Here is a 14,276-nt window from a genome sequence, read left to right as displayed (position 1 = left end):
AATTAAACCTGCCAACACATTAAGTCCAGGATAATTCTAATCAACCCCCACGACAGGTGGTTGAAGGCCGGTGCGAAATAAACGATCCCCAGTTTTGGTCAGTTCATGCTTTTTTGACGCGATTTTAATGGCTGATCTGGTCTTCGTACATGATAGATTAAAGTGTAATTAAGGAGGTGGAATGGAACAATTTGGAAGCTCGAAGGAGGGGAGTTTCTTATCTGTCCCTCAAATCAAGGGCCCAATGTTTGTTGACACACTTCCTTTTGGGTCTTTGGCTCCTTTTTGGGCATTCTTTGACAACCTTGAGGTTTAGCCAAAACTGATCCAAAACTGGAAGATAGTGCTCATACTTGGAACCCAACACCAATGACTCAGATCCACTGGCTAATTGGCAGGCATTTTTCTTCTTGATCTTTCCCCTCGTGATGATGACTCTGCCATTTACTCTGTGCTCTGTAGTGATGATGGACCAGAGTCATGAAAACGGTTGTTTCTTAATCCCTATGATGATGCTCGACTTCCATGCGATCCCGAAGCTTGGGCTATAGCTAATAAACATAATCATAACCATATCATGGAATGTGCATCCTCATTTCTTGGCGTTGGCTTGCTCGGCAAGACCATTCATTGTGGAAAAACCAGGCACTAATGATGTTATCTTCAATCTTGAGTAACTTTGGATCCTGCAAAACATATCGGGAAAGTTAGAAGCACGTAATTCTTGATTCCGATTCGACTCGATTCGAGGTCTTCTTGGGAGAAGGATATTTTTTGCTCTCATGATTGACTGGATAAATGTTGACGAAGATCTATACATCCGGAGCCAAGTTCATGGGCGACCCCGACCGAAAACCCGCTTTTTTCGATCGGATGAGAGGGTCGTTCCATCCAATGATCTGTTAGAGTTGTCGACGTTTGGTTGGAAGTCTGAGTATGTAGGAATTCTAGACTTGTTTTTAGAGTGTCTAATTGAAGTCTCTTTTATGCTATCCTGAGGGAATGAATTGTGGGCGACTATGGAAGAATGCATGGCAACGACCAATTTTAATGGCCGTCTATTGTGGAAAGAGCAGCTAGGGTGATGCATCCATTTTCCTGAATTCTGTCTTTGTCTCCCAAGGTTCGGCATCGTAGGATAGATATTGTAGAGTACACAGTAGGTATTATGGCTTCATTGATACATACGGCTTGTCAATTCGGCTCCTGGAAATGCACGTCTCATCTTAGAACTTGAATAGGCTTCAAATGATGTCGTTCAAGCTTTGACATTCATTTTGGGGTGACTGGACAGGGACTACTTTAAGACTGTCAATTTCTTGTCCACACCGCATAAATATGAACCAATTAATGTAACGGGGATCGACACATGCAGAGATGGGCATTGGACTTTGAAACATTTGGCCTTCGGCATATGCCTTTTGAGATTTTTTGAGGACAAACGTGCCTTTGATACAATGGAGTTACGCTTTGATTCCAATGCTGGCATGACTGGCGAAAAATGATGAAAAAATCGACAGGAGGACGCAATGTTGTAGAATATTCCAAGATGCACCTGATGTTGCACTAAGGTTTGGTCAAAACTGAACATTGAAATATGTCTTTTAGAGTAAGATTAGTTTTCTGGCCACCATTAATTTGCACTTTCCATTGGAGTCGAGACAACTCTACGAGGAAAAAGACATGTCTGCTCAACATCTATTAGTTCTAGCCATAATGGATTGAAAATTTACGAACACGCTCTAATGGTCCAACTAAACCAGTGTCAAGTTAATGGAGGAACATTTCTACCAACCCTTGGCAGCCCTACAATATGCTTGGGTTAATTGTTCTCCATTAACAACGGGAGACTCATAAAAATACTTGAAACCAGAGGCTCTCAATATTATCAATGGACAACACCCGAGAAGTCGCCAACTAGCCACCCGATGCCATGTATGACCTTGCCCTCGATCTCCATTCTGTACTTAGCAGAACACTAGAAGCTCTTCAAGTCCTGAGTGGAATGGCAGCTTGGGAACCGAACTGGTTGTTGTTCAAATCACGGCCCTCCCCCTGTTTCATCATCAAAGTCCACAGCTTGCAACGCTACGAATAGTATGTTCAATTGAACAACGAACGGTGCGGTCGATTGGAAATTGAAACCGTCTGCGCTAACCGCTGATTGCGCCGCCATTCGCGGGACGCAAAACCATCCGCGTACTTTTGAGCGGGACCTGAATTCGAATTTGTTCGTAGATGAACTTAGAGAGACATCGAGTTGCGACGAAATGCAGCTACCACAATCACGGATGGGACTTTCGGAGGGAGAGGGGGGGGGGCAGTCTTTAGTATCAACAACTCAGTGGGATATCGCTCTTGTGCGTCAACAGGGATGTTGCCATTATGAGTGTCCATGGCTGGACCACACTAGATCTGGATATGCCGGACATAGTTAAGTAGAGGGTATCAATTGTAGAAAAGTAGAATATGCATAACAGAAAATGAAATGTTACTGAGACGACAGAAGACATTTTTGTCGATATGCATATACACATTTGGAGTGTCACAGGAACTCGCGTACCCGTTCTAAATTCAATCAAGTCCAAAAAGTTCCAGCCAGGCGGGAAGTCATCCCATTGCAAAAGATTGCTTCTTCAGAGGGGGGGTCACGGCTCAGGCTACACTCCAAGGAGAATAAACTGGCAACATCCTGCAACACCAACGCTCCTCTCGAGATGCTTGAATGAAGGAGCAACGGAGGCGGGATTGACGAAGAAGAAGAAGAAGGCGACGAGGCGGAGGAGAAGGAGGAGGAGGGGGAGGAAAAGGGCCAACCTAGGACCCAACCCCATGGCACCAAGGCAACAATTGCGTAAATTTTGCGTCACGGCGGCAGAAAAAAACGAGGCTACGTTCGATCGTGCGGATCTACGCTTTGCTCTCCAGAATGCACCCTCCTCCTCCTCCTCCTCCTTTACCCTTGGTCTTGAGCCTGGCCCTTCCTCTCGTTGATCGTTGTTTCTTGGTTTGTCCGAAAGGAGAGGTTTTTGATCCAATTTCGGGGTGTTGCTTCAGTTTGGTGAGTGACATTGGATAGTTCACTAGCAACAATCCACAATCCCAGCCCTTGATTTGATTCAAAACTCATTGTGCCATCAACCCCAATCCGCGATCCAAGAGAGTAGTACACAAGGTAGGCAGGCCTCTTATCTTGAGTTGGTATCAAGTTACAAATGAGGCGTGAGATCCAATCCGATTCCACGCTAAAAAGAACCATAGATCTACGAGATGCTCACAATGGTGTCTTTGATCTCTTATCATTAGGAATGAAATCGTTCTTATAAGCGAGGCATCTAATTGGGGAGACTCGTAACCGGCAAATGGCAAGATTGCGCAGTTCCTTGTTTTAGTTTAGCGCTGAAATTGAAGCGTGTCACCTAATTTGGCTTGATCCAATTCGAATTCTTGAAACGACGCTAAATCCTGTCAATTTTGGACATCAAACCCCGCCTTCTTGCGACTTATTTCAAACTGGTGGACGTGATGTGATGGCTATTTTTCATTGCATGATGGCAATATAGAAGGTCTTAAACACTCTTTTCGTGAAGCATTTCGGGAATGAAATTGACGTTAGCCCTGGTTGTGCGCATTGATACATTAAAGGTGTGGGAACACAGAGGCGGATCGAAATGTCGTACACTTAAGCCAAAAAGAACCCATCTCGTACGTTAAAGAGTGCTTTGAGCCCTGAAATCCCTGATCACATTTCTCGTCAACATCGCAGATGACACGGATAATGAGACTATTTCCGTTCTTTATTCTTGGGGGGAAAGTTAGTACCTCGAAAGCTAAGATTAATCGATTGCATTTCGAAGTTTTTTAATGTCATACTACTACAGGAAAGCATCATTATGAAAATGTTTATGTTTTTAGGTGACTATCCTGGAACTTTATTTTCTTCGTTCAAAGGTTATCTTACGGTTCTTCTTGTGTTTCGGGAAAAATTGATGTTTTTTGTTTGCTAAGCAAGGGCACGAAAGAAATATTTCCAGAAGTTTGTGATTATGGCTGCTCCCAAATATTGTCTCGGACATCTTAATTAAGGATTGAGATTGATAACACCATTTTGTTGCCTATCATTACTACACCAAACAACGGAAGTCCGAACCATGTCAAATCACATGTTTTAGTACGAGTTTTAGAGCAAGGATTTCGGTCTTAGTTCTGTTTTTGTCTTCAATGCAACAGGATTCGAATGATCAAATCGATGTACTAAATACTCTTCACTTCCAAGCTTATGATTCGATCCTTTTATTTAAATGTCTGGTAATTTTACCTCGCAGACTATTTCTATATTCAGTTTCAATTTGTTACAAAAATCTCCATGTGGAAGGATCATCAGTTTAGCTAAAACTATTGAAAACAGCATACTATGGCAGATATTGAGTGCGTTCAAAGAAGAATCATATCTTTAAAAAGAACAAATGCTTATCGCGTGAAGTTGTTTGGCCTAAAATCTTTCATTTATCTTCTTGATGAATGGGCAGGTAGAGCTCGATCAAAATGAAGATTCCAACGATTAAAAGATACCTTTCGTATTTCTGAATCCACACCAAGACGGATAGATTTAACTGGGAATGGTAATGGTGTTTAGATCTGATATGTAAGCTCAAAAATTACCTCCAGGTGCTCAGATAACTCAACGAGGAATGAGTTATGGCTAGAAAACCGTTCAAAATCGTGGTAGGCCCAATGCTTAACTGATACACATGATTAATCTCAGATCTAGGTTGGAATTTACGAGCCATCAATATTTTTTCCCCGGCCATGCTTCTCGTCTCTCGGGTGAAAAGTCAAGTATGATTGAATCCATTATTTGCACCAACAATTGAACCACGCTTTTCCGAATTTGTCGACTAGTACGGAATCTCTCAATGGAAGTTGTGAAAAATTTGAAGTGTGACCAGTAATAGACAATGAAACAACTTTTTCACCTCGTCAGCGTGTTTGTTGTTATCCATTGATCATTGATCTAACATACATTATCAAAAAGTAATCAACGTTAAGTTCAAATGAGTGACAATTTGAAGCAACAGTGGTAAAAGAAAAAGACCATTTCTGCCACTTGAACTCGTCAGTTTCGGACTTGATAAGGAAAATTGTCTAGTTTCAAGTTCTAACTACCGAATCTCTCCTGAACATGACACTAATCCCTCTTTCGAGTTTCCACCCAAAACCGACCTCCAACACCATAAACAAATGGTCTTTGCACTCACTAACACTCTTGTTCTTGAAAGATCGACTTGTTTCCATTTCCGTGAAGTCTTGCAAAACCGGATTAATCAGTTTTAGGGTAATCTCCTCTGATCTTCCCTTTAGGAGACTTCCAGTAATTCAAGTGCATAAGAGTAAGAGAACACACGCATGCTTCTCCATAGGTTCGCTTGCTTTGGTTTGTGAGTGAGCAAGTACACAAGTAGCACATACGTACAGTAGGCGTTACTCGGTCGAAGTATGCACATTGCACATTCTCGCACTCCACTCGAGGCAAGACAAGAGCAATTGTTCATATTGACACCTGTACATCAGGAACAAGAAGAACACCATCAATCTTTCGGCGACAAATCGGGCCAAGACAAGAGCATGGGTTAGATTTAAAAATTCCAGCCATGGAGTATGATTAGATGTAAGTGGTAACAAAATAATTGGTCAAAAAAGCAGCAACTCCTTTCGAATTGGTTATTTTGGAAAAGTTATTGGAAATGGGTCGTAGTATGGAATAAAGTACTTCATGACGAAAATGACAAAGTGGTGCCCCAGAACCAAGAATGAGCTCGCGATAGAGACTTCAAGAAAAATTGTGTGAACTTGGGTCTTACGAAAACTGATCAGGTTTTTTTGAAATGCCATATCAGAGCTCAATCTCAAAATTTTAAACGTTTTTCTGCATCCTTTTGGATTAAAGGCTTAAAATCAGTATACTTAGCACTAAGCCAAATTTTAGAAATCCAATCAAAACCATTTCAATTCCTTCGCCTCAACCTTGCTATACGTTGCGAAAATCAAATGGAGCTCATTTAAAACCACTCACTATTAAACTATCAAAGCTAAGGGTTAGTTAATAACTTAAAGCCAAAGGTAAGCTTGATTACGACTAGAATCAAATTAAGTCATATTATAATGGAGGTATCAAAATATTCATTGTGCAACGGTGACAGCGTTAGTTCACGCCAATTTCAAAACTTGGCTGAATTAGGAAATGAAGTGCATTTCTTGATCTTTACTTTAAACCTTGACAAGATGTGTCACGTCGCTTTTTTCATGGGTATGTGCAATTATCAAGTTAATCAGGCAGGCTCTTGCAATTCATATAAAAAAGTCAAGTGGATGACTTCATATTTACGGCAATTATCCGGCATAAAAAGTCAAATCCTACAAAATTCTCATCATTTGCGATAAAATGGCATCCCTTTTTTGTCTTTTTGCAACCATTGCATCCAAAACCCGTTGACGTCTTTGTCAAGGTAGAATAATAGTAGACAATAAATCAAAAGAATTCATTTTATGCTCATTGAGACGTCAATGCATGTCAAGATCAAACCAATTTCATTGGTCAATTCTGCCATCGATATCTTTGCAACGAACCAAATCAAAACAGCAACGGAAATATCACGACCAAACGAGTTTTTGACCCTTATATGTATGTGCAACAAAGAAAGAACTCCAAATATGTCCGAAGGCGGGGGGGGGAGGGGAATAAGCAAGCCAATTTTGTTTTGTTCCCCAAATATGGTTGGGATATGGGTTTTTAATAATTGGAATTAGGTCATCAAATTTGGCTCATGTCAGTCCTGAGTGGTTCAATCTTGTCGGTGATTGAGAGATCAAAAGTGATCAGATGAATGTGATGCCAAACCTTTCTTTAACTCTCGTCACTGACTTCCTCCGGTCAAAAAGCAAAATTTGACAGGTCAAAGAACAATCTATTTACCAACAGAGCGGAAATATTCACTTATTCACTTGATTGATAATACGTGGACTTCTGCATATGTTGACTACCAATGAAAGGGATAATTTTGTATCTTCTGAATCATTCAGTTCACTCAAAATTAGCGCTTTATAGCATCACAAGATGTGGTCGAAGAGATGACCCATATTCATGCTTGGAATACTCAGGAGATGTGGTCAATGTACGTAATCATTACATAAAATTTCAATTTTCGGCTAGCTCTTAGTCAGCTGCAAAGCCTTGGACTGTAGAACTTTGACAGTAAGTGAGCTAAAATAACCTTCCCTTTTTTCATTAGGGAGATTGAAATTTCTTATTTTACTACTATATATTGAAAAATGGCTCGGAGTTGTTTTGACCAAGAACAGGTCGATTTGGAGGGAAGCCCGTTCACAGTCCATATTTCTAGAATTTCTTTGATATTATCAAGAAAAAATAACAATAATGGAGAAATTTCAATCATGCACATGCTGTTGTTTAAAGGATGAGTGTTTCTTCTTCTTCTTCTTTCTTCAAAAGTATTTGTCAATAAAGGTCATTTACACTTTCCAACCTTCATGACAATGATATCCAAGGTTTGCCAAATTATGAGGGCTACCTTTTAAAAAAATAATCAACCCAATTGGTGTTTCTTTAGTTTGTATACAAACAAATTCTGTATCGTCTTATGTCAAAAGTGGCCTTTCTTTCCTCCGAGAGACCATGTAAATTTGATGGAATATCCATCTCGCTAAAATTGTTCACAATCTTCAATAGTGTGACCAACTACCTCGATAAACGGAAGTTCACACAATAACTGAGTATGACGTAATGGAGGCTTGAAAATACCCTTGTCATGGGTTGTTTATTGAGACCGAGTGTCTAATCACGATTGCCGAAAGCGCTGCGGAGATGCATTTGAAAATAGAACCAACCGCAGATTGATTGAACAACCAAGTGGCATTTGCATTGGGCCAAATGACTTATTCTTGCCCGATAACATGGATGTGTTGTGTCCTGGGCGACGGAATTGGTTGCCTGTGTCATGATTAGGCCAGGGATCGATATCCTGATCCAAGAAGCTTTCAATCTTTTTTTTTATGATCATCGACTTGGGGGGTTTTGATACCACCGCCATTTGACAAATCAACACCTTTTGTGAGCTCGGAAAATGGGAAAGAAATAGAGGAAGCAGCCAACCGATGGATGGATGATAGCTATTGATTGACTGAATTGTCCATCAAGACTCCTGCAAGCCATGGTGTGATGATGGATTCACGCTTCCAACCAACCAACATGCAATCGTGGTCTGACCGACCAACCGATCGAACAACGACCGAATTGTTCAGCTACTTTAGGGATTCGAGGGAATACAAGTTTAGCTGGATGTGGCAAAAAATCCGGCTTCTTTGGGTTGTGGGATAGTCAATGCAGTAGTTAACACTTTGGGGGATGCAATTATCTTATTCGCCATTAAGTCGGTTCAAGTCAACTAGCGCCAGCAACTGATAACGGTGGGAAATGGTAAAGCCGCAAGAATGTATACTCATATGTAGCACGTACAGTACTAGATCGGAGATGCCTAGAAGCACAAAAGGTTAACAAAGTTGTCAATCACCTGAGGTGATATCCATATCATCACGAAAGTATCAATCCCCGCCTGCCACCAGACCAACAAGTAACCATTGCTTCAATGTCTAGATGGTGGATATTGATGGTTCATGATTGACATTTACGCACGAGCTGTAATTGGCCCTCTTGGCGAAACAAGGGCCATCATGGTGTATGAAAATGCATCACACTGACTTCGCACTCGTCGGTTGTGATGTTCGTTCTTCCAGCTAATCGTATTCATGACGGCTTTCAATGTTTCAGATGAGGTCGTTTGTCTTCTTGGGTTTGGCCATTGCGGCCGTGTCCGCGGAAGCTCAGTATGGTTCCCATGGGGCTCCTTCCGAAAAGATGGATGACAAGATGATGTATGGCCACGAGATGCCTCACATGGAATACCAAGAACCAGTGTATGCCCGTCCCCATGAATATCAACAATACCGAGAGCCTCATTACATGCCTCACATGGAGCATGGCTATGAACGGCGTCAGTACGGTTACCAGAAACCCAAATATACCACTCCAAAGCCGGCCTACCATCAACCTGAGCCCGCGTACAAGCACCCCGAGCGAGCCTACGGACATCCCGAGCCTGCCTATGGACATCCTGAACCCGCCTACAACCACCCAAAACCAGCCTACAAGCACCCGGAACCCGCTTATGAGCACCCAGAGCCCAAGCATGAACCCGCATATCCCAAGCCCTCGTATGGTGAAGATAGCCGCAATTACCATTACCAAAGCTATCACATGCCTGGATATAACCACCACATGTTCCAAGAGCCTGATACACAGACTTACATGAACCACATGACTTATCATGACCATAAATCCTACGATCACATGCCCCATACCAAGCAGAACGGATACCGACCTGAACCTTCATACACCACACCTCGACCTTACCACCCTACCACCTACAAACCAACTCCTGAGCCCTACAAGCCCACTCCTAGACATTACGGCCCCACCCCTAAGCCTTATAGGCCTACCCCTGAGCCCTATGGCCCAACCGCTAAACCATATGCCCCTACTCATGCCCCTTACAACCATTATCGACCTACTCCCTCCCCATACCACACCACCACCTACAGACCTTACCAGGCTCAGTCCAAGTCCTACGAATACGAGATGCCCGAGCCTTATATGCCCTATGAAGAGGAGAAACCGGCACGCCCCGCTTATCATGCCAACGCTTATGCTTCCACCACTCCCAAATACGCCAAGGAGATGATGATGGACGATCATATGGAGAAAGAGACCGGTGTCGCCCCCTACAGCCCACCCAAGTCCCCGGCCAAACCTGAACCCCAGTACTTGGGAAAATTCCAACACCCAACTCACAAAGTGGAAGGTGATATCTTCAAATTGGATGACCACACCCTGTACATCCAAGGTTTCAGTTTCGATGGCGGAGCTCCCGACGTTGTCTTTTTCTCCGATGGAGTCGCCATTCCCTACTACACTCGGTAGGTGTTCATTATGATCTCATTAAGCTAACCACTGTTTTATGTTCACCATTGACCAAGATTTGTACTTCCAACGTTCTTCAGGAGTAATTGGATGAATTGTGCCCGATGTGGCAATTCATTGTTCACACAACATCAACCTAAACATGTTGTTTGCATTTTCCATTCACCGGAATGCCTAGAGGGATTTCTTGTTCGAGATAATCAGACAAGCTCCTAGAATGGAATCGCCGCCCCCCATTCAATATATACTGGTATAACCACCAAGCAGCGACAACACGGAGTACGAAGCTTTTCGAACCTCATCAACGAATCTCAATTAACCTCACATCAATCATAAGCTTGGCTCCTAGTCAACATTTTTTAGTGGTGCCATGACCGGCAAAACAAATATGCCACAAGCATTGAGTACCTCTGGAAAATTCATTCCACTTCAGCCATTTTTGTACCACCGACAGACTGAGGGGGTTAATGCATCGGCTGAGCCTCACAGTGCCGTTCAACCCAAATCGCCAACCTCCTTTGTAACAACATCCAGCCTATCATCAGGCAGTGCTCTGAAATATGGTTAATTTCTGATGGTTTAGGGCCAAACTGGCCCACTATTTTTTGAGGAGGAAAAGGGTGCAGTAGACGAAAACCACTTGAAAAATACAGACGTAGGACCTTTGCACTATGCAAATAATGACCGTCTGGAAAAAAGTAGCTCAGGGCAATTTGGACAGATAAAATGCCATGGAAGACAGCATCTCAAAATTACACACAGGAAGCATTTAAGAGAGGTATTAGAGGGATAATACCTCAAGTTGGCACATAATCAGAGGACATTGCCCACGTATGCGGTTTTTAAGCAAGCCATCATGAATCCTTTCAGCATGCAATAAGAGCTTGTCTTAAATTCTAAACGTTTCTTCATACCTCATGACGAGTGAAGTAATCAGAGGATGTCAAAGCTATTGACAGTTTTTTTAGACTTGCGATATCATGCCAGGATCAGCGATTAGGGGAAACGTGAGCATGTTATGGTTCACGATTACATCGTAATGCATCGAGTTCGAAAGGTTGCACTTGATCCATGTTTCAAATGCAAGTACATTTACCTTCCATTTTTTGTCTACATGATTTAAGCTCCTTGGTTGTACAATAGTAGATGTGAGAGACGTGTGGGCTCCGTCTGAAGCACTACAAGTGACTAAGGGGACAATTCGGTATAGTTAGTCGGGTTTTGCGAAAAACTTAGACTCAATTTCACCCAACCTCATCTTGCAGATCCAATCCTCAAATGACCGTGAATGTGAAGAAGTTTGACAAGGAGGATGTTGTCTTGATGCTCCCACCCGAAAAACCTACTCTCAAGGATCTGCAACATTTCCAAGTTTGGTGTCGCCAATTCGAGCAAGATTTTGGCGAGTTCGTTATGAACTAGGCCTCAAGTCCCGACCACGATGATTCGAGTTTCAATACTTGATACGTATCCGCTATTTTATACATATTATGGATGACTATTTATGGGCATTATTTAAGAATTGATACAAGTACTTCTCCATTCCTTTCATCTACTCCTTGATCGCCATGTAACGAGAGTTACTGGTGCAAGCGCCGTGTGATTCAGAATAAAAAGCATCAGAGCAATAATCAATAGCTTGAAGTGTCTTTGTTGATGCCTAAGATCTTAGGATCTTGCGACCAGTTTCTTCGGTGAGAAGTCCTTCGTTACCGACATGGCCATGAAAAGGAAACTCGTTTTTGTCGACACGTAAAAGACACTTAATCAGTCGAACAAAACGCTTCGTTGCTTCATCAGTTGAATATGAAAGGCTTTGTCATACAAATAGTTCAAGTGTCCGTGGCTTTGGCCATGTCCCGGTCCAAGATCGCTTGTGACCAATCAAAACTAATTCTGTCTCTCGATCAAATTTGCGACGGAAAGATCGATTGCCAAGACAAGACAGACGAGGCGTTTTGCCAAGAGAGCAAAGGTTTGATGGCCTTTGAAGTGGAAAAAAGTAACATTAAGCCCGTAAACATCACACAGTGCAGCTGTTTTATCGAAGGCTTTCAAGCCAGCAAATATTGTTTCGGGATCCCGAATTGTCGGTTGTGCAAACCCAGCTCGAAAACCAATGTTCTTGCCGTGGTCAATGGATCTTGTGACTCAATATTGGATTGGGATCCATTTAACGTGATCAAGAGTCAGTTTGTGGTCACAAATGATATCCTCCGTAGCCTTATCAACAATGGGAAATGGAAGTTTGAATGCAATGGCGATGAGCGCAAGACTCTTTTAGGAATCCCGAAAGCCGACATCAATCCGGAGCTTGGAAAACTTTTGCCAAGCGTTGGATTTTTGGAGAGGGATTTATCCTATGTTCGAAATGAGATTGAATGCTTGGATTCAGAGGAGAGGATGATTTCTTGGAAAAGCCGGAGTGATCATGATCATCAAGTATTCACCATGGAATCGGAGGATGCCGAAGAAATTCATTTGAACGTTAGCTTCGATGCATCAAATTCTCCCATTTTCGACATAAATTCTCCCAAGGCCAGTCTCCTAGATTTGGGAAGGTTCCATTTTCTTGGAGATTTAAAAAAGGTGCAACTATTAAATGGTGATTCCAATATCACGTTCAGTAGATACGAAAATCCGGAGAGTTTCTCAGCTCATATCTACAAGACCAAATCCGTTTCACCCATCGTTCAGGTCAAATTTGCAAATGGTATCACTTTAACAAGAAAGTTGTTCACGCTCTCCCCAAATTTTGAGATCCTATCAAGGAACGTCTCTTATGAGGCTGTCCATACCAAATCTACGGAAGCCAGCGAAGAATCCAAGAGGATTGATGCCATGGTGGACTGGTCCAAGTACTCGAGTATCGCCAACTGCAATGGACTGGATGATTGTCTTTACAAAAATGTGACGGAAAATGAGCCCTTCAAGTATCCCCTGAATTCGAGCCAAACTTTGTGTTTGGATTTGGTTCCCAATTTGTCTCAAAATGGCACGCTTAGATTACACTTCAAAGATCCCGAAGCTAATCCGGATATTGTGGTGCATTTAAACAACTACAAAGCTTTCACCAAAAGCAATTCATTCGAGGGTCTTATCTTGGAGGTAGATATACCAGAATTGGGGGCAAACATCCAACACACAGAGGCTCTTATTCACTTTGCGCTTGCCGTTTCGGAAGGTGGTCTCATGTGGAACCTCTACGGTAATACCTATTTCGATCCCATGAACTTCGATATCCCCTTTGAAAGGCTTAACATGGAGGCAATCGAGTTTGTGGAAATTGAAGGCGTGAGCACGGTTAGTCTGATGCATTTGCAAGATTGGCGCCGAACAATTAAATAACAGCACTCTGCTCTAACGGAACTGAAACGAATAGATCACTAAACCTACGTTTTCGTGGCTGTAGTCCTGATCGGTTTCGAAGGAACATTATTTGAGATTGTGAGATTGTTCAGAGTTAATCACGTGGTGATCCGAACTGAAAGCTTCCGGTGTGTTGGTTCACCCTCAACTCTAAAAAGTCTCGAAAATAAATGATTTTTTTTTCAATCAATATGATTCGCATACCTTACTTTGATGACTAGGCTCTGACAAAATATGTTGGATTTTTGGCCCAAATATGTCATTTTTATGTTGCTTACAGCAACCCAAATCTGTTGATTTTATGTTAGCCAAAAAACGTTTCGGTTGGTTGTTTCTGTCCCGTTCATTTTTCCCAGCATAAAAATAAATATGGTCTTTATTGGCAACAAATTTGCATTAAAAATCAAACAAATTTACACAGCAATTTGGAAATAAACTTTGCAAAACATCGGCAGCAACACTTTCGAGTGGGCTATTTTTGCCTTATAGATCAAGCAACACACAGATGAAAAGGAATATTACATTATAATACCTTCAAGCATCGGTAATTGAACCTGCTATCCCTAAGAAGCAAATTCTTACCATGTCCATCTTGGTTCCTGATTAGTAGACCTTGAAAAAAAAACAGTTGCTATTTTAGCCGAACTTTTTTGTTAGTTGGGAAAAAATGAGAAAAAATTGGAAAATTTGCGAAAAAAAATGCAAAAAAATAGCTAGTGGAAAAAAGTCAAAGAAATGAAAACAAAATATGTTGGGAATGAACGAATACAGACGATGATTGCAAAAACGTTGCCGCCATGGCCTAAAGTTCATTCTTAGTCCTGTTTATTGCCTTTTTCTGTTGCCTTGCAAG

At 41.9% G+C, this 14,276-nt stretch overlaps 1 protein-coding gene across 2 annotated transcripts; it reads left to right on the top strand.

Moving 5' to 3' along the window:
* The first annotated feature begins 3,032 nt into the window (after positions 1-3,032).
* LOC131884440 (uncharacterized) lies at positions 3,033-11,683 on the top strand. 2 transcript variants are annotated; one of them, XM_059232232.1, is made up of 3 exons: positions 3,033-3,175; positions 8,846-10,050; positions 11,320-11,683. In XM_059232232.1, the coding sequence occupies exons 2-3, from the start codon at positions 8,846-8,848 to the stop codon at positions 11,474-11,476; spliced, it is 1,362 nt and encodes a 453-aa protein (XP_059088215.1). In that variant the 5' UTR covers positions 3,033-3,175; the 3' UTR covers positions 11,477-11,683. The 2 variants fall into 2 exon arrangements, with proteins under 2 accessions (XP_059088215.1, XP_059088207.1); XM_059232224.1 differs by lacking the exon at positions 3,033-3,175 and having other exon boundaries at positions 8,752-10,050.
* The last annotated feature ends 2,593 nt before the right edge of the window (positions 11,684-14,276 follow it).

Source organism: Tigriopus californicus, chromosome 1 (genome assembly GCF_007210705.1).
Source record: "Tigriopus californicus strain San Diego chromosome 1, Tcal_SD_v2.1, whole genome shotgun sequence".
NCBI classification, from domain to species: domain Eukaryota; kingdom Metazoa; phylum Arthropoda; class Copepoda; order Harpacticoida; family Harpacticidae; genus Tigriopus; species Tigriopus californicus.
This window is presented reverse-complemented; position numbering and strand designations above follow the sequence as displayed.